At 42.8% G+C, this 18,701-nt stretch overlaps 1 protein-coding gene across 2 annotated transcripts in view; it reads right to left on the bottom strand.

Moving 5' to 3' along the window:
• Positions 1–14,977, bottom strand: part of LOC143338866 (SLIT-ROBO Rho GTPase-activating protein 3-like) — a 32,968-nt gene extending 17,991 nt beyond the window's left edge. Inside the window, exons 1-4 of one of the 2 annotated variants that reach the window (XM_076759724.1) lie at positions 14,505–14,977; positions 7,439–7,634; positions 3,527–3,689; positions 1,766–1,828 (exon numbers count right to left, since the gene is read on the bottom strand). In XM_076759724.1, coding sequence (XP_076615839.1) covers positions 1,766–1,828; positions 3,527–3,689; positions 7,439–7,634; positions 14,505–14,571 — 489 coding nt within the window. In that variant the 5' untranslated portion in view covers positions 14,572–14,977. The remainder of the gene's footprint in view (positions 1–1,765; positions 1,829–3,526; positions 3,690–7,438; positions 7,635–14,504) is intronic. The other variant, XM_076759716.1, reaches the window with a different exon arrangement.
• Positions 14,978–18,701: the final 3,724 nt, after the last annotated feature.

The following is an 18,701-nucleotide window of genomic DNA, read 5'->3' as shown; positions in this document are numbered from 1 at the left end:
AGTAAAGCAGGAAAGTGCTGTATAATGTTACGTGAGTACGTATTTTTATGCAGTTTATATCATGCGACTTTCTGCTTCATCTGTTTTCACTCGTTCCAAACATCCCTTTGAAATGAGAGTGAGAGGTTGTCAATAACCACTGAAACTGCACTGCAATTAAACAGTGTGTTCTGTGATACTATGTTTTGAGTCTTAGCTCTTCCATTAACTGTCAGTGCAAACGAACACAAACCATGTTACAGACTCCTTCCTCCCGTTTGTCGTCACTCCCTGTTCTTTGGAAAGGGAATCAAATCACCACTCACTTCAGTTTAAAGGATTTTGGAAACTGCTTAACTTTGGCGCAATTGTAGTTTGGGGTCACAATCAATTTTACAGCACCGTGATAAATGTGTCTTAAGCAAAAGGCTGAAACTTTCCCTAAAGTTTTTTAATTACCTTTGATCGATCACTGACAGTATTTACCCAATAACGTTCAAGACACAATGTGGATGATTAAGTGTGCGGCAAGTAGCCAAAGGTGGAGTTTCACACGTCAGTGAAAAATGAAATAAAATGATTAATTAAGCAGAATGGGAGTGTATAATGACTGTCTGAGAATAAGCGTGTTTTGGACGGGAATGGTCTTTTTTACCTGGCAGGAAATTAAATTTTATTCAACGTTTCCAAAGCTAGTCAGAGCTGTACGAGCAACACATCTGAAAATACAGCAAACCCACTGGAGTATCAGGTGTGACTGCAATAGCAAATTGTTAAGGCCTAACGAAAAATAAAGTTAAGACTTCGTATGCTCTATTCAACTGCGGTTAAAGCTATCCAAAGCATAACTTAAGTCTGGTTTAAGTACTCTGAGTGCAATGTTTAAACTGGAGGCACATTTCTCATATGTGCACACATACTTGGCCAATTCTGATTCTGACTGACTCTGATTTTGGAAATCACGTTGGATATTTCATTTCACAACCCGGCTTGCCTAAACTTGCTTTAGTTACCTCAAGTCGGTCCAATTTTAAGAAGCTTTCAAACGAGTCTTGTTAACTTGCTGCATGTTTTGATTCATATTAACTGATTCTTATTACAGATTTGCTGCTCAACAATAACTGAGCAATAAGGCCCGGAAGGAAGCACTCTGGTGTGTTTGTTGTACCACACAGAGCAGATGATATCACTGCATTGGTTCATTTTCATCAGCCAAATGAGTCACAGCTGTCTCTGTTATCTTCCTGTATGCTTCATGTCATGTGTGTGCATGTGCTTCCACACGGGGTGTCCCGAGTATTATGTGCAGTGCAACATATATAAGAATAGATGGAGTGACAACTGCTACCAAGACACAAACAGATGCGTGTGATTGCATGTAGAGTTAGCTGAAAGTAATACAGCAGCTCATGTTTGCTGTGAGCACAGTGCACCACTGCAGCACAGACTGCTGAGTCTGCTCGAAGCACAGCCGGGGGCAAGAACGCTCTCCCCTTCAAGCTGATGTGGGAGCTCACAGTGGGAGGAAGAATGCTAATTTTCTCCTTTCACAACCTCAGAGATGGAAGAAATGACCTGTTAGAGGGTGCACTGCTGATAAGGCATATCTGCCGTGTGCAGTGTCAGACCAGCTGCTTCACAGGTTACAGGTTCAGGTCTGAAAAAAGCTCGGGCTCGGGACTGACGAGCCAGAGGCGGCTAATGTAAGGGGAAAGGCAGAACAGGCAGGCTGGTATAGACAAAGAAAGGTTAGGCATGAAAGGGCAATGATATTTATTTCACTCACTGTGTAGAGTTCATTCGTGACTTTCACTAACTCCTCATGCATCTGCACCCCGATGTCTTTGCTCTGTAAAAGAGAAAACAGGTGAGGGTTTCATAAGCATAATGGCATATTTAAAGGCCAAGTGAAGGCAGGTATTGAAACATCTAAGACTAACAACTGGGTTATTTCAGAGAACCTCCTCCCCACAAGTGAAAAACTTGAAGGTTGTGTGCTGCTTATATTTTGTATGTGAGGGATATCAGCAGGCATTGAAATGCTGTCATTACACTGCACCAGAAAAGATCTAATACAATGCCCAAAGTGCACATGCAGACAAAAATAGAACAGTGCAGTAACTGCAGAACATTTCCCAAGGAGCCGTGTCACAGCTTCAGCTCAGTTACAGGGGCTAAGAGCCTATGATGAATTGGACATGTCCCATGAAGGGGCTTATAGCCCAAGAGGAGGAATGTGGCCAGTGGAGAGTGACTCTGGAAATCCTGTTGAGGGGATATGGAGCGACACTTAGCCCAATCAATCCTGTTTCTTTTGCCACCGCTCAGGGGCCACTTGTCAAAACAGCGACCTTTGCATTTTCACATGTGACAACAATTAAATTACAGCACATTCAGTGCGTTTAAACTTTGACTTAACAAACGCCAGGATTGATTCATTCCCTTCCCCACATGTGTAATTCATTAGCAGTGAGACTGCACTGCAGCTGAACCAGGATGCTACAGCATAACAGGATTATTGTTTTGGAGAACTTGGTCACAATATGAGCTAACTTCTTGCAGAGGCAGACAGTTTTTCCGCTGGGAGTTTTAAGCCCCCCCTCTTCACGCTGGCCGCAAGCCACCCCGTTCTCATCGCGGCTCCCATCGTGACAGTGCAGAGCCCCCTAGAGGACATAAATTACTGCAGACTCCTGCTGCTGTCAAACGATACTGAGCTAAGATCCCTGGGGCAGATTGTTCATCATAAACCCTGAAAACACAGGCGCTCTGCTACTCCCATGCGTACCATACATTAAGCATATGCCTTACATGTGATGTGAGAGTATAACCGAGAGCAAGAGCGTCACACAAATGTTTTCTATGATGTAAGACTTTGAACAAAACAAACAAGTTACACCTACTTCTCCCTGCTAGTTACTGAATGAGTTCTATTTAATGTGAATCTGGTGTGACATGAAATGAGAAGGAGTATGGGCTACAAGGGTGGTGAGGTGTGAAGACGGTCAAAAAAAGATTAGTGATCTCCGCAAACTGAGCATGATGTTGAGAATGACAACACACATGATGAAAGGGGGAGGTCAGGCAGAGAAATGTAATCTCTCACCAACCATGTTTAGCTCTACTGTAGACACTCTCACAATAGCTGGCATGTACTGGAAGGCTAAAGTGGTGTAATTTTCGATAGCTAAAACCTCACTGATGGCCGGGAATAGTCTGCTGGGCATCAACCTAATGGCCATTATTTGAAAGCAGACAATAAAGTGGCTGCAAAAACCTGGCATGCAAAAAGTGTGTTGTAACTGAAGCACTCATTAAATGTCACTGAGACCATGACTTAGCACATCCAACCACAAGAGGCGCATACAGCATGAAATATACTGCATGTTCTGGCACATATTATATTATTGTATTTGACATATTTCTGCTGGTCTGGTGTCACAGCTGTGGGCCTCAGTCATGCGGTCGGAGCAGATAAGACCTGTGACTGTGTGCGTTAGTAACAGTCAGGGTTGCGTGCCCTCATCCATTTCATTCCCATTCTGACCTTTTTGAAAAGTCTGATGACATCCTCGCCCACGTGTGCCAGACGGACAATGACGTTGTTGTTGTAGATGTCGCTGAGAGTGGCGTGGTCTCTGCTCTCCCGTCTGGTCTGGTCCAAGACCAAATACCAGCAGTTCACAGTGGACACGAGATTCTGGTCCTTCCTGAAACAGCAGGGGAGAGATGATGCAGACCAGCACGAGTGTAAAATTCAGACATTCCCATGTGCAGCTGAAGTCCTAATCATACTAAATGTTGCATGATTGCTTCATCTCTTATCAAAACGCTTGGTACTCAGGCAGGTATCACATCTGTGTACTTAAAGATAAAACAGGATGAAGACCTTCTTAAAGACTGCGTGGACCCTACATTTGAACCACTGGTAGCAGCTCTGAGGCTGCATATTAGAGACAGAGGGGTCACTGCACATGTGGTGAGGAATCAGCAAAAAAGGGGGCAGCTGCACGCACACACACACACACACACACACACACACACACACACACACACACACACACAGCACGCTGACTGCACTTGCCTCCTTGCTCGAGGGAGCATGTGAGTTCAATTATCCTCACACCAAAGAGTTTGTCTTCATCTTTTGTCTTTGGAGAGCATTCAACTGTTTTTTCTGACCTCTAACGACTGTGACTTCAGTATAAAAATGCTGTATCATATCCGTGTGTAGAAACACGTCTTGCCATTGGCTGATAGCTGATCTATGCCGGGACCTGATCCAACCCCAACTCGATTCCTCCTTCAACGGCCGGTGAAAGGAAGAAGGATGAAGATGAATGATTCGAACACTTTGCATGTCTTTGTTGATCGGGAAGAAGATGCTCAGAAGGAAGTTCACGCCCTGATAGCCATCTCTGCCGATTTGCCCCCGCAGAAGCATTTATCATATCACATGAGCTGTCAGCAGCTAGAGGAAGAGCGATGAACTGTTTTCATTCGTGGAACAAATTTGCCACGATTATCTCTCTTACTGAGAACCGGACGTTTCAAAAAAATAATCCTCTTTTACGCGTCAAATTATGTTGCTTGTGACTTGGAAATAAAAGGCCGCCCACTCCTCTGTGTTCTGACAAGAAAGCGCTGCAAACAGTGACAGTAGCTGCCAGAATACAGCGCAGAGCTCCACCTGCAGCACCCAGAAACCTCAAGTAGCAAACATATGCTATAACATATATAGCATAAAGAAGGTGATGCAGTTATTATGATGTGACTTTGTGATTTTCATGAATGGTTAGTGGGCGAGCTATTACCTCCATTAACACATCGCTAGCTATTCTCCAGCAATCTGCCACACTGACAGCTGCCTTTTCAGATTTCTTTCCTTCTGGATCCTATTGAGGAAACATTTAAAGCAGCCAGGCAGCAATTTCTAAACAATCTAACTAGATTGCAAATTATTTGTTGGTCTCTCTGCAGATCATGTGACGGAGAGCTGATCCACAGCAGCATCTCAGACTGAAGCTCGAGTCAGACATGCAGCGGTTATTTTTGACTCTAATCTCATTTTTGAAGATCACGTTAAAAAGAGTAGCCCTGACTTGTTTTCTGTCAACTGCGTCAAAACTTTGATCATTTTTATCCGAGCAGAGATTTTTTTCCCGCTTTCATTTCTCTTTTTGAAGTGAAATAGGGCTGTTTTCCTGTCTCGGTGCAGCTCACTCTAATCTTCAGCTAATGCTGGCTTCCGCTCGATGACAAAGAAGAGAGATCATATGGGCCTCACTCCAGCTCCCTCCGTGCATCCAAAACAATGCTGAAATTTAATCAGAAACTGGCCTTAAGACCAAAATATGTCGAGTTGCATGACTCTTTTCAGAAGTTCAAACCACATTCTGTCCATCCAGATCCCAGCTATCATTCTTATATGGACATTATCTGTCTCTGCTCCAGGTCTAAATTCCACATCTGTAATTTCATATTCTACGAAATTACTGCTGGCTTCTCACTTGGCTTCTCCTGCTGACTGTTGACACTATAGTTTAGTTTACGGCTCTATCCTTCTGTCTGGAGGAATGTTGAAAAAGTAGCACAAACTTAGTACAACAGAGCAGCGATCTGAAAAGTTGTGCGTCGGCGGCGAGTTCAAAGAGCTGCACTCTTGATGTTAAAGGAATTCTGGACATCAGCATCTTCTTTCTGCCTTTCATCCTTTAACACTTTGATAAAAAAAACATGAACACACCATCCCTATAGGGCCTCCTTTTAAGAGGAGCAGGTGTTTGATCGCGTACATGGGATGCCAGGAACCTGACTCTAACTCTTTGGTGGTTGGCTGCTCTTAAATAAGGATGAGATTGTAGTATTCACGACACAAAGGAGTTGATGCAAACCAGTTCATGCAAGATGACAGAAGGAGGTTTTTGAACCCGACGGCCTACAAAAAAGTACAGCAATACCCGTTTCACAACAAGGTCTCAAGTCGAATGCATCAGCCGGCTGTTGGTGACAACATGAACACATGATGCTTCTATTAAGTACTATAAAACATGCTGGATACAAACAGTCTTTTAAAAAAGGTACGCAGAGTCATGTTCTCTCATAATGACGTTTTTGCTGCAGCCAGTCTATTACAGGAGGGTCTGACAATCTCCTGCCAGCCCCTTTATTAGATATGACACCAGAAATGAAAATCTGTTAGGTTCACGGATAAGAACGAAGGGCACCGCTCACTGGAAAAAAAGAAAAATTAAACGACAGAGTGCAGAGGCAGTTCTGAAGCTTCAGAAGAGAAGACCGCGTGGGATTATTAATGATAGAGCCTTAGCCGGTCCATTGTAGTCTGAGTATGAATCTAGCCTAGCCTAGATATAATGATGACCATTTAATGTGACGGGGGAGAATCTGGGACAGTAGGGTGTAGAGAGAAGTCATGCAATGTGACTCTCTTGCAGGGGTCTCCCTTTGAGGAAACGCTCCATTTGTCAATGTCCCAGTGACGGGAGCTCTCCGCCATGATTACGCTTCACGTCCAATTGGCCGGAGAGACTGAAAGAGAGACGGAAAGACCTCTCCTGAATAAACCAACGGGTTTGTTACACATGACTGACACAGCCAGGTCAAACTAAAGGGTGTGCGTCTGCCTGCAAATCAATTATACCATCTGTACTGTAGTGCTTAAAAGGTGAGTTCAATTCCCTGGGCTGTTAACTTAAAGCTATAACACTAGTAGAAAAGAGCAGATTCTTCAAATTGACCCTAATTTGACAAATTTGTCCACTTTTTCAGGAGCTTTCAACCACATCTGGCAGCCTTTACTGGTCTGTTTTCCAAGGAGAAGAGACAACTTTTTGATAAAGGATTTGAAATGAACATGCTCGCATATTTACAGCTCGAAAATGATCTAAAAGTCACAGCCAGCTTCAGGCTGGTCAGAGCATCGAAGCAGGAATTCCTCAACATGCTGCGGGGTGTGTTTGCTTCATGACCACAGATTTCCCTCACACGAAGATTTAGAGGAGTTCAAGTCAATCTGAGTAAACCGGCCCATAATGTTTCTTTCTTCAGGCTCCTAATTTTCTGTGTCCATTCAGAAAATATGAGTATTTGGGTAGCAGTCTAGCGTGAGGTTGCTTGAGAATGGAAATGAAACGACAGCCACATTGAAAAAAAGCCGGGGTGGTGGTGGTGGTGGTGGTGGGGGGGGGATAAAGAGTCTGACCTAGTTGGGAGAAACACAGCAGCCTGAGGCCACAAGCTTCCCTGGCCCTGGCTTCATTTCAGGTCATTTCTTCTGCTTTTATCCCTCCTCTCCTTTTTGTTGCTTATCCCTCCTCCGTCTTCCTCTTTTTCCACCTCTCTGCGCCGTGCCAGTGATCAGGATGAAATATCTAACAGCTGTTTATCAGACAAGGCTTTTCGATACTGTGCTCAGCAGACAGACAGTGGGGAGACTCACTTGAAGTGCTGGTGCTCTCTGGAGGTGCGGATCTTGGCAGAGTAGCGCTCAGCCAGTTTGTCCAGGCCTCTGGAGTACTCGAGCTGGAGCTCGGCCTTTCGACGAAAGAACTCCTGCAGGTCCTGCAGCAGCTGCAGCCGAGACTCGGACTGCTGCTCCAGACAGCGGAACTGCTCCACCAGCTGGTTACGGATCTCTGCGAATCAAAAAAAAGGGGAGACCACCTTCAGAACACATAGTGCCTCTCTGGGGAAGTGGGCTTACAAGCTGGGCCTCACTTCTGCGTGCCAAACAATGCTGGAGGTCAGCATTTAACCCAGAGTCCCTCAGCAGCGGATTGGGCACGGCACATAACACAGTAAATACAAATATGCGCTAATAAAACAACAAAGTCATCATAATTGGATAAAACTGGATGTCAAAGTGCATTTGTCTGATGTGTGTGTGTGTGTGTGTGTGTGTGTGTGTGTGTGTGTGTGTGTGTGCAGTGGGAGGGAGGGAGCGTGGGGGTGTCTAAATGCTGGGGTAGCACACGTGCACATGAGATGCATGTCTGATGATTGCAGCAGACAGCACGGAAAAATATAAAATAGGTCAGCTTCTCAAAATGCATTGTGCTGAGCGAGCCTTCAGAGAAGTTTGTCTTGAAAAAACAAATTGCAGGCATTCTTTCGATTACAAGATTGCTGTGGTTTTCTGCTCATGAGGTTTGGAAACTCGCCGCTCTTATTCATAGTCTAAGAATGAGGAAAAAATATGTTTTGGGCTAAATTATCAAAATATGGTATTTAAAAATACTTTTCTCAACTAACCGCTTTACATGGTAATAAAGCACCGCGAGGCAAATTTACAAAAAAAAGAAAAAAAAAAAAAGAAAAATCTCTTTGGGAAAAGTTGGTTTACAGTTTCACTGCTGTTGCTTGCGCGTTCAGAGTATAGTTAATTCATTTAGGCTTTTGAAAATGTCCAGGAATTAATATCCACACACTCCCTGTTGGGCAGCTCGTCCTGGCAGTTGGCTGCACCTTAACACCTCTGGGACTTCAGGTGATAAAAACGTCCACTGGAGTAATAACATCACTTTTATGGTCTTACAGTAACGCCGAAAAGGAATACAAATAACATTTTATTTCATCCATATACTGTTTATTGCGAGGCTGCCATAAATCCAGTGGCTAAGTGGCTGCTGAATGTGCGGCTGCGGACGAACCGTCAATCATGTCAGAGCCTGCGAGGCTGAGCAATGCGGCTGACATCACGATCAGGATATTGATATGGATGTTTTCCAAATATCTGCATTTATCACAATAAGGAAACTGATGCAGATGAGAATAAATTAAATGACTGTTATTCCCGACGTCAAATTCTTAATTTGTGCAAAAGCTTCAAAACTTATTTGCTTTTAATTATAGCTTGCCTAAAATCATCAGTTTGGATGACAGAACACCATAAGCTCATCCATCACATCAATAAGCGAGCATTTTAAATGACTGTCAAAAACCCCAACAACAATATGACAGATCTGACAAAGAGCGACTGAAGTTAGCGCAGACATACTGTACTGTACTGCGCTAAGCTAACACACTGGTGAGCTCACATCTGTGGATCATACACACTCGCGCACACACACAAGGCCGTCTCTCTCCTCAAGACAATACGCGGCAGTTGAGCAACGTTGAGACGGCTGAAGATTCCATTATGACAAACCGCTTCAACCATGCACACGATTGCTGTGCACAGAAAGGGACTGTGTCGAAATTTCTCAATGGAAAAGACGGCCCGGCGGAAGAAAGGCCCTTTTGTTCACGTCTAAATGCTGTTTCTGTATGTAGGATAAAAGATTTTTAAAAAATGCCTCCCCCGTCGTCTGTGAGTGTATGCGAGTAAAACTGTGAATGAACGAGCAAGAAGGAGAAGGACAGAGTAAATATGTAGTCCCTTGCTGTTTGGAAATGTACCCCTCATGGTCCCCACAGTTGCCCAGTTGCCTGGTTACATGCCTCTGGAGGCATCTCAATGAGAGCAGGCCGGTTCCCTGTTCTGACGGTCGCAGCAGTCAGTCTGCTTAGCATAATGGCCAAGGACAAGGGCAACTTTCTCCGCTTAGAAATACTCAATAAACAGAATGCGCCGATGAACGAGGCAGCAGTCAAGTTCAAAATAGTCGCTGTGATGCGCTGCTGTGTGAAGACAGATCCCCAAACAACACAATTTGTTGGCCTGTGTGACTTTAATCACTTTTAATCCTGCAGTGACGCTGCAAAAGAGCGGAGCAGACAATACAGTGAGCGAATCTAAGTTGATTTAACTGCATAATTTTATCAGTCAGACACCAAATAGACTCGTGATATTTGCATTCGCTCTCCTGTGAGCACGTTATTTTTAGAACTTAAACTGTTACTAGGGACTGTGCAACACTGCACTACATTCAATGAATGATTCAAGCCTTTGCAGAGTGATGCATAATTACGAGGAAGCTGGCAAGGAATTCAAGTGAATAATATACGGAGAAGTAAGCCTGAAAAGCGAAATGCAGTCTCTTCTCCGTCTTTTGATTGGTGGCACAATAGTACAGATGTCTTTAAATGAAATGCAGAGGCATGTGCTACACCAGGTTCTCTGCCTGGGAACAGAGCGTATCCAACATGAACAAAATGTTCCACACCCAGAGGCTTGTGGAATTTTCACTAATAGGACTTTACCCATTTGTAATGTTGATCTTACTCCTAACTCATATGGTTAACATCCTGGTATGTTTTGGTGACTTTAACAAGCATTTTGAGCAGAAACGAATTGCTTCCAGAGACATGATGCAGAATAAAGCGAAGAAAAGAACTTGTCTAGCTGCTTAAGTCACCAATCTGGTTGTGATTGTGCATTTGGGATATTGATGCACGACAAATACAGAATTGACATCATCCATGTCCTTTAGTCACGTATGATTACTGTCTGACGGCACCTGCCTGAGCTCAGCTGCTATGACGCCTTGACCTCCTCTTTCACCCTGAAGTTCAAACCCAGCACGTCTGTCTCGGCTACATGCCTGGATCTCTAACAGATAATGTAATGAAATGGGGGGAAAATATTGGTCACTGTTGCCTTGCAGGGTTGCCAGTTAGGCTGCGACAGAAAGCACCAAATATCACATAGTCAAGAGTCCTTGTCACCACAGTAGCCTCCTCAAATTAGCCTAGCACAGCTATTGCAATGGCCCGCAGCAGTCTCTGGGGCTGTGTCTGCAGTTAGCCATGCGTGGCTAGTCACATGAGGCCTAAGCCAGACTGACACGTTGACATAATTTGGTACAAATCAAGGCTGTGTTCTGTGAACACTTGTCTTCTGAATGCAGTAATGGCTATGGTATGCCTTTACAGTCTATTTGCCCGAGTTCACGTTTCCTTCTCTCCCTCTCGCCATCCAAATATCTCTGACAAGCAAAGGCATCGCTATTTGTGCAACCACAGGACAGGAAAATCCAGGACGTAGTGGGCAGAATTCCAAGCAGTTTTCACTTTAAATCTCTCAACTGTGGTGTATGTCAACACAGCCACAGTGTCTCATGTATTTTGTTTCCAAGACACTCGAAACAAAGATATTGTTTCACTGTCGTAACACTACCATGACATTTCAGGACAGTATCAGTCTAAACATTCTTTCTTTATGACGAACACACACACAGAGGGGTGTGTCTGTGTGTCTGAATATGGTGGCAGTACGACTGCCTATAGCGAGATGTTACTGCCTGACAATATAAGCAAATTAAATCTCAAAAACATTACCAATGTTCAAATATCACAGGCTTCTTTAAATTTCAATTATTCCTAAAATGTTCTAGGGCCAGATATCCATGTAAAGTAAAGTAATACTGCACATATTCCACATTATATGTTTCCGTAGCAATAGCAAATCTTGCAATAAACAGTTTACGGTGTACTCTATTAGAGCAATTTGAGCATGAGACTAAAGCGGCTCGGCTCCAAACAGATCAAATGGCATTAAAGATAATGTGGCCTACAGCTAGGAGTACAGTATGATGCATGATGAAGGGCATCCCCTTGTTTCCTTGTGTTTCGCACGAAGCTGAGATCCCTCAGGCTGGTCAACCACACTCTCCAGAAGGAAAAATATTAGTTTAACTCAAACACGAAGTACACTGTCGAAAGAAACCCGCATTAATCAGGAAGACAACTGCCGATAATGACTAAATGGTGGATTAATGTTATTATACTCAGCAGTATCTCCTGTCAGTGAGTGACTATCCAGTCAGCAGTGAATCAGGGATGGCATGTGACAATAATTGCAAAATACAGGCCCAGACCTGTAAAGCTTTGAGCTTAAAATACACACCAGCACACCAACAATCATTATTCAAATGTGGCTGAGAACACACTGTTTGCTCAAATGCTGCATGTTAAAAAACACTGCAAAGTGCATTAGGGTTGGAGCTGATTGAACTGCTGTGCAGTCAGCAACTCTGCATTATTGGAGGCCAGTGTCAGTGTCAGAGTAAAGACCCCACAGCTCCGAACTGATCTAAGCCCAGTTTGCAAATGAGCTTAAGATGTCAGCTTAAAAGCTTTTCCTGAAACTGAGACGAGAGGCTGAGCTGTGATGGCTCTCTCACAGCCACAAAGCTGGTGTGGAGACCAGAGGGAGAGGGTGAGAGGGTGAGAGTGAGGGAGTGAAGGACTTAAACAAATAAACAGACAGACAAAGAGGGTGAGACGGGGAGAAAGTAAAGCACACATCTGTCTGCAAAACACTAATCAAACTGTTCATTCCACACACGTTCCACACACAGCTTTGGTCATTTCCGCTCTGTGTATGTACAACAGCAGTGAGGTCTGAATAGTCCACATACTGACTTCATAAAAGCTAATGTTACCTTCATTTGTGTATTGTGTGTTTTGGGTGTGATGTCAAATTAATAAGAAAATCTTAAGTGCCAAGGTCACCAGGCATACTCTCGCTCTCTCCTCATATCAAAGTGAAAATGAAATCGCAAAGAACAGCCATCAAATTAACAAAGAAAAGCACAATATTTAAGGCAAAAGTACAACCATTTGGGAACAATGCTTATTTGCTTTCTTGCCAAGTTAGGTGACAGGATTTATATCATTCTTAGGTCTGTATGTTCAATATGTAGCTACAACCAGCAGCCAGTTAGCTTAACTTAAAGACTGGAAACCAGCAGAAAGAGCTAGCCTGGCTCTGTCCAAAGGCAACGAAACCTCTAAAACTAACTTGCTAATCAACCCATTATATTTTTTTCCAGTCTGTACAAAAATGTGTAAAAACCCAAGTTGTGATTTTATCTCTCTTTTCGTCTTGGCTCCAGGAAGTCGCTGCACCCGGCCAAGATGTAAGCTAGCTGTTTTCCTCCGGCCTTCAGGACTAGCTGCTAACTGTAGCTCTATATTTAACAGACATATATGAGAATGGAGTTGATCTTCTCGTTTAACTTTTTTCATTTCATAATTTTTTACTGTTATTATTTTAATGTCTTTGTCTTTAAAGGCCCAGTGTGTCATTTCTACCACTAGGGGTCTCAACCTGAACAATGAAAACAAAGGAAACAAGTTTGACGATGTTGTGAAGTTGTGTGGAATCATGGGAGTTGTTGTCTTCACTGTTCGCACCATTGCCAATGAACATCTGTCTAATGGGACTCAGGCAGAGATGTTCACGGACAATGTAATGTATGAAAGTTTTATTGATTATTATTAAACGCTACATTATGATACCTTTACCTGTCAGTGTCAAACTATTGCTTTAACGTAACTAAAACTGTCTAGGTGTACAACAAAGTGAAATTTAAAATGCAGTTTCCACTTTGAGGCATTAACTTGTGTTTTCTCTGGCCAAGTCAACTCTCCTGCTTGGCGGTTTAGAGGTCTGCAGTCCTGCTGGATGATTTCAGAGGTCTGAGCAGAGTAACTGCAGCCTGTAACAACATACTGTACAAGGATCATCTGAGCTGGCCTGTTTTACACTGAACCAATTAGCTTCATTACGCACAAAAATTATTATAGTCCATGAAGCACAAGTATAAATAGTCTATGCATAGCACTGAGCTATCCTGGTTTAAAATGGCAACTTATTATAAAAGGCCTATGCTCTGACTCTGTGAATAAGACTTGATATGTAACACTGAGCAAAAACCACAACCATGTGAGGGTGATGCACAGAAGTGTTGGAGCTGAAGTTGTGTGTAAAAAAAAAAAAAAAAAAACCTGATAAGACAGCCCATACATCCTGTACAGTCTGCAGCAGCACAGCGTCAGTGTGCCTCCCTCTCTGGGTGGTTTATCCAGTCACATATTTAGCGGCAGACAGTAAAATCCTTTCATGGTTCATAATTCATACAGACATCATACATTATTTATGGACTTTCTGAACTGTTTGCTGTGTGATCTTTTCAAGCCTTCCCCTCTCCCTCCGTACTACACTTTGTCCTGGAGTGTCAGGAAATACTCATCGCTCACCATGTTGGTTTTTTTAAAATGACCCACATCATTTAATGCACATTTTAACCTTTCTTTCAGGAAGGAGCTGTAAAATGCATCCAGAGGTCTCCTGCAGAAGTATCCTGTACCTGAGGTGCATGACCTCCAGTCTGTTGGAAACACTGTCCAAGGTGAATTCCCTTGTTGGGTGTGCAGCATTAGGATAGTCTGATAGAAACACCAGCTGTACTTTGAATCAAACCATCCAGCTCCAGAAGCTTACATGGCCACACATGCAGGGCTAGGCATGTCAGAGAGCTGGCACTCATCTTCAGTAGTAGCCTACAGAGAAACCGGTTCAGTCAAGTTACATCTTCATGGCTGTATCTCTGGATTCAAGTGATAGCCTTATCACAACCAGTCAGAGTTAATGCCTGAGTCAAAAATGACATAAATGTATGAGATATGTTCAGAATAAATGACTGTCATCCCCAACTATGAACGCGTCCCACCCCACAGCAGCGCGCACTGAAAGCCATATAAAGCAGTGTGGTTAAGTTACGCAATAGTGGCTTCACACACACAGAATAACAATCCGAGCAGGCCTGCACGTTACCAACCTTTCACTTGGGTCTCATATTCGGCAATAATCTCTTTGTCCTTCTTGACTTTGGCCTGAGATGACATTTTGGAGGGGGACCGGATTGTGCAATCCTCGGGCACGAATCAGCGTCTCGGTGGCCACAATGCAGCGTCTGCCCTGTCCGCAGTCCTCTCCGGATAGTTGAGCAACAATCAGACGCGAATCATCGCCCGCTTGACTCAACTTCGGTGATCAAACGCACTTGAGGGCTCTGCGGCGCTGCGTTCACGGCGGCGTCGAAGCTAAAAGTGCATGAAGATCTCCGTCCCTGACCACTCCTCTTCAGCAGCACTCCTCAGTGGATCGGAAAACAACTCACGTTTGATGTACATTTCACTGAGGAACAGCTATGGCAGCCTCTGCGATTACAGCGCCGAGCCCCTTCTGCACAACACTGCCCAGTCTCTCTCTCTCTCTCTCTCTCTCTCTCTCTCTCTCTCTCTCTCTCTCTCTCTCTCTCTTTCTCTCTTTCTCTCTCTCTCCAAGTTCAATGCTGCCGCAGAAAAGGCTGAATGGACGTGAAAGTCAATGTGAGACTCCTCCCCCACCCCCCTCCCTTCCTCACCACTTCTCTCCTCATGGATGATTTAAGATTTGTCTGAGCGAACCGATACGCAAATCTTCGCCGATAGCGTGCATGTGGTGATCCGCAGCTGACGGAGTTCAGGGATGCTTCGTTGGTGACCAGGATTTGACGGCTCTGTCTCCAGGACAGCGGCAGTGATATGAGGCTGAGGGTGACTGCAGGATACAGGGGCAATTATTCAGCAATCTCTGGCATTTTTTTTTTTCTTCTTACAGTTCAAATTCCAATGTTTGGCTTGTGTTACATATTGACAGCATGCGTCCTGTCAGACAGCTCTGTGAGATGAAACATCAAACTGTTTGAACATGGATGAAATACTGGCATCGTCATACTGCAATGCAAATAAAATGCATGCATTATAGTAAAAAAAAAAAATCTTTCCTCATTGTGGCTGGAATCCTCATTATCTGAACTATGTATGATCATATATCTCAAACTTAGGTTACTGTATAGATATGAAAAAACACAACATCTTTGTCTTGTATTTATGAGGTGTTTAAGTGCCTGTATTAAGTAATTAGTCACCAGAACTTCCAGAGGAGCTCAGTTTCAGGCTGATCAAGCGATTGATCTGACACTAGTTTTCTGAATTCATCCATTATTAGTTTTGTCTCTAACATGTGAGACAATAGTGAAAAATGTTGTGGTAAATTCCCACCGTGGTTAAAAGATATTCAACTAAACTAAAGATATTCAACTTACTATCATGAATGACAAAGGAAAGCGTCAAATCCTCACAGTAAAAAAAAAAAGAAATCAAAATAGATGTGGATTAATCTCATGATGATTAACTTATTTATTGAATTTGTGGATAAAAGAAACCAAGAGACCCAGTAAAGATGTGCCGTTCTGCCAGCCCATGCAGGGCCAACGTTGAGCTCTAAGCTCAGTGTCTCTGATGTTACAGTGCAGCCACATCAAATATACATCAGTTTGACATCATTTTCACAAATTCACCAAATTATCTAGATTATACAGTAAAATAAAATGATAGGAAACGTAACCTAAAGCATCAGCTCGGTTTCTAAAATGGGCAAAGAATTGTAGCCTACTGCTGTGTCTTTTTTCTCGGGTCTGAGCCAGACAACCAATTGCCAGTGACAGAAACTTATTTCTGAGTGGAAGCAACTGAGGTGTTACAAATGACCTGTGTTACCGCTGAACCCGTCCTCCATAGTTGCAACATTTTGACAAAGATGGAGAATCTCCCCAGAGAAAGTCAGAATGGCTCAATGAGTCACTCTGTCCTGCTCTCTCCCCCTCAGTGCTCTTCGGTTCGGCACAGCTTTCTGAAAAATACTGTCAAATAACTTTCTCAAGTGCAACTGCGAGCTACGCTTTTGACAACTACCCAAATTGTGTTTTTGTGTCAGAGCAATTTAGACGGATGTACGTGACAGAGATAACGGAGTGCCTTTCTCTTTTTGAGCCTATCTGTGCGAGGATTGCATTTTGAGCTGTGCCAGGAGAGCCCGCTCCCTCGGCCTTTGCACCCAGTTCTCAGGAAATCTGTGGGCTACTGTCAAGCTGGGACAGAGCCCAGGAGAAATCTGCAGGGGGAGCCGTTCGCTTCTCACCACACAATCTCCACTTCAGCTTCTAATTTCCTGAGCAAATGTAACTCACCAATCCTTTGGCCGCAGAGTGAGCCTGATAAAAGTCGGGGTGGGTTTGAAAATAATGTGAAAAAGCTGTGTCGAACTAGGCCACGGAAACTTTAACACCATCCACTTACAGGCCTTTACAGGAGGAATGATCATCACATGGTCTGCGTAGAAAACATTAGGTTCCTTCAGGAGGCTAATAAAGATCACTCACTGTGTGAATGTAAGAAGTATACAGCACTCTTTATGGAGGAGTTATTCAGGATTATGCCTAATGTTCACTGTGCCACTTGCCAAATTATTATTTACGTTTAATTAAAGCTAATGTTTTATGTAACCTCATTCACGCTGCAGGGTTATTGCACTGGATCAGATTATGCATCTGTCCTTCATGAACTGTGCATCTAAGTGTTTAAAAAGCAAAAATTATAAATACAGTATAAGATTTGACATTGATCATTCTTCATATGCGTTTGAAAAGTGCTGATGGAGCTTAATGTTATGTGGTAGGTGTATGTAAATGTCTATATCTGACCCCCTGGATATGATTGATGGCATAATTTGTAGTTTCACACTGACTTTTAAGTAAAATATATATATTTTAAATAACCCGACAGTGAATTTGAGAGTTATAATGAAGGGATATGCTGTTGTTTTTTGTATGTGACATTGAATGTGATGTTTGTTTATTCCAGGGGCTGTTTGTTTAAAGTCATTTGGTTTCCAGTGCACCACACCCGCTTTTTATGAAACAGGCAGTTTAGGGTCATTAACATAATAACACCATTATTCCTGAGACGCTGCACCTATTGGCTGGCAGTGCTGCCGGTTCCTTCCCTTCCTTTGGGAGATATAAACCCCATTCAGACTTGAACAGAAAGTAAAAGACAGTGAATATATCCTGGTTTTTCAGGTGTAACAGTTCATTCAAATGGAACTAAATTTATCATATAGCAAAGTCAGCAGAATGTGGGGGACCCATTCATACTGTAATTGGGTGTGCAGTTTGCCTGTAACTGTCGAGGAATTAATTGCTTTGTCATTTAAATTATTCTTTAACTAATTCAGTAAGTTTGAATGTGGTTTGCAATTCACTCTGCTACTGGAAAAAGATAAGCCATGTTATATCATTCACTCAAAGCTACGGAATTTTCTCGAAACACTTTGTTTGTGAGGTAATCTTTCTGCTTTATACTGTCAGTCATTCTCATACAATTTTGACATTAGATCCACCTTATTATGTGTAATTTAGACAGCTCTTAAAATGGTTTTGCTGTTACTGTTTTCAGTGTAACCACATTGCCAGTTGATAAGTTCTAAATTTATGGCAAACTGCTGAGATGAACTGATGAGATCTCTTCTGTCTGCAAAGCCATGCAAGCACATCTGTATCTTCCTTCTGTTTAAATTGAAAGCAACTGTGGTGATCTGTGATGTTTGGATGTCTGATAATATGATCATTTTTAATACTGGTCATACCAATTCTGTCAAATATCTTTGAACATAATAACTTTAACTGCCCATATGCAAAATGAATAGAGACAGCTTTAAGCTTTTACTGCTATTGTGTTACCACGGCATCTGTAAATATGGGCGTTATCTTTTACACGCTGAAGGCACCTCTCTTCTGCATCACTGCCATTATCACATATTTCTTTGGCTTATATAGATTATACTGTTCAATCAATACTAGGTTGAAGGTTCAATAGTATAAAATACGTCATTTGGTTTGGGATCAGAATAATTAGTATAAGATGCTGAATGTTGAGCTCGGAATCATGTCTTGTGCAATGGTAGGTCACAGGTATGTTTGTGTTTTTTATTCATTGTCCGTATACCTACTGTAAACTGTGCATTAGCACCATGATAAAAACAAACAAATAATAAGAATTAGAAAAAAAACTGATAAACCAATCATTTTCATTGCAGTGTAAATGTTTACTGTAGGAACTGAAGTTTCAGGCTATTGTAGCTAGTCCGGTCA

The sequence above is a fragment of the Chaetodon auriga genome, chromosome 2, assembly GCF_051107435.1.
Source record: "Chaetodon auriga isolate fChaAug3 chromosome 2, fChaAug3.hap1, whole genome shotgun sequence".
In the NCBI taxonomy this organism is placed as follows: domain Eukaryota; kingdom Metazoa; phylum Chordata; class Actinopteri; order Chaetodontiformes; family Chaetodontidae; genus Chaetodon; species Chaetodon auriga.
Note: the sequence above shows the minus strand (reverse complement) of the source record. Positions and strands in the feature narration are given on the sequence as shown.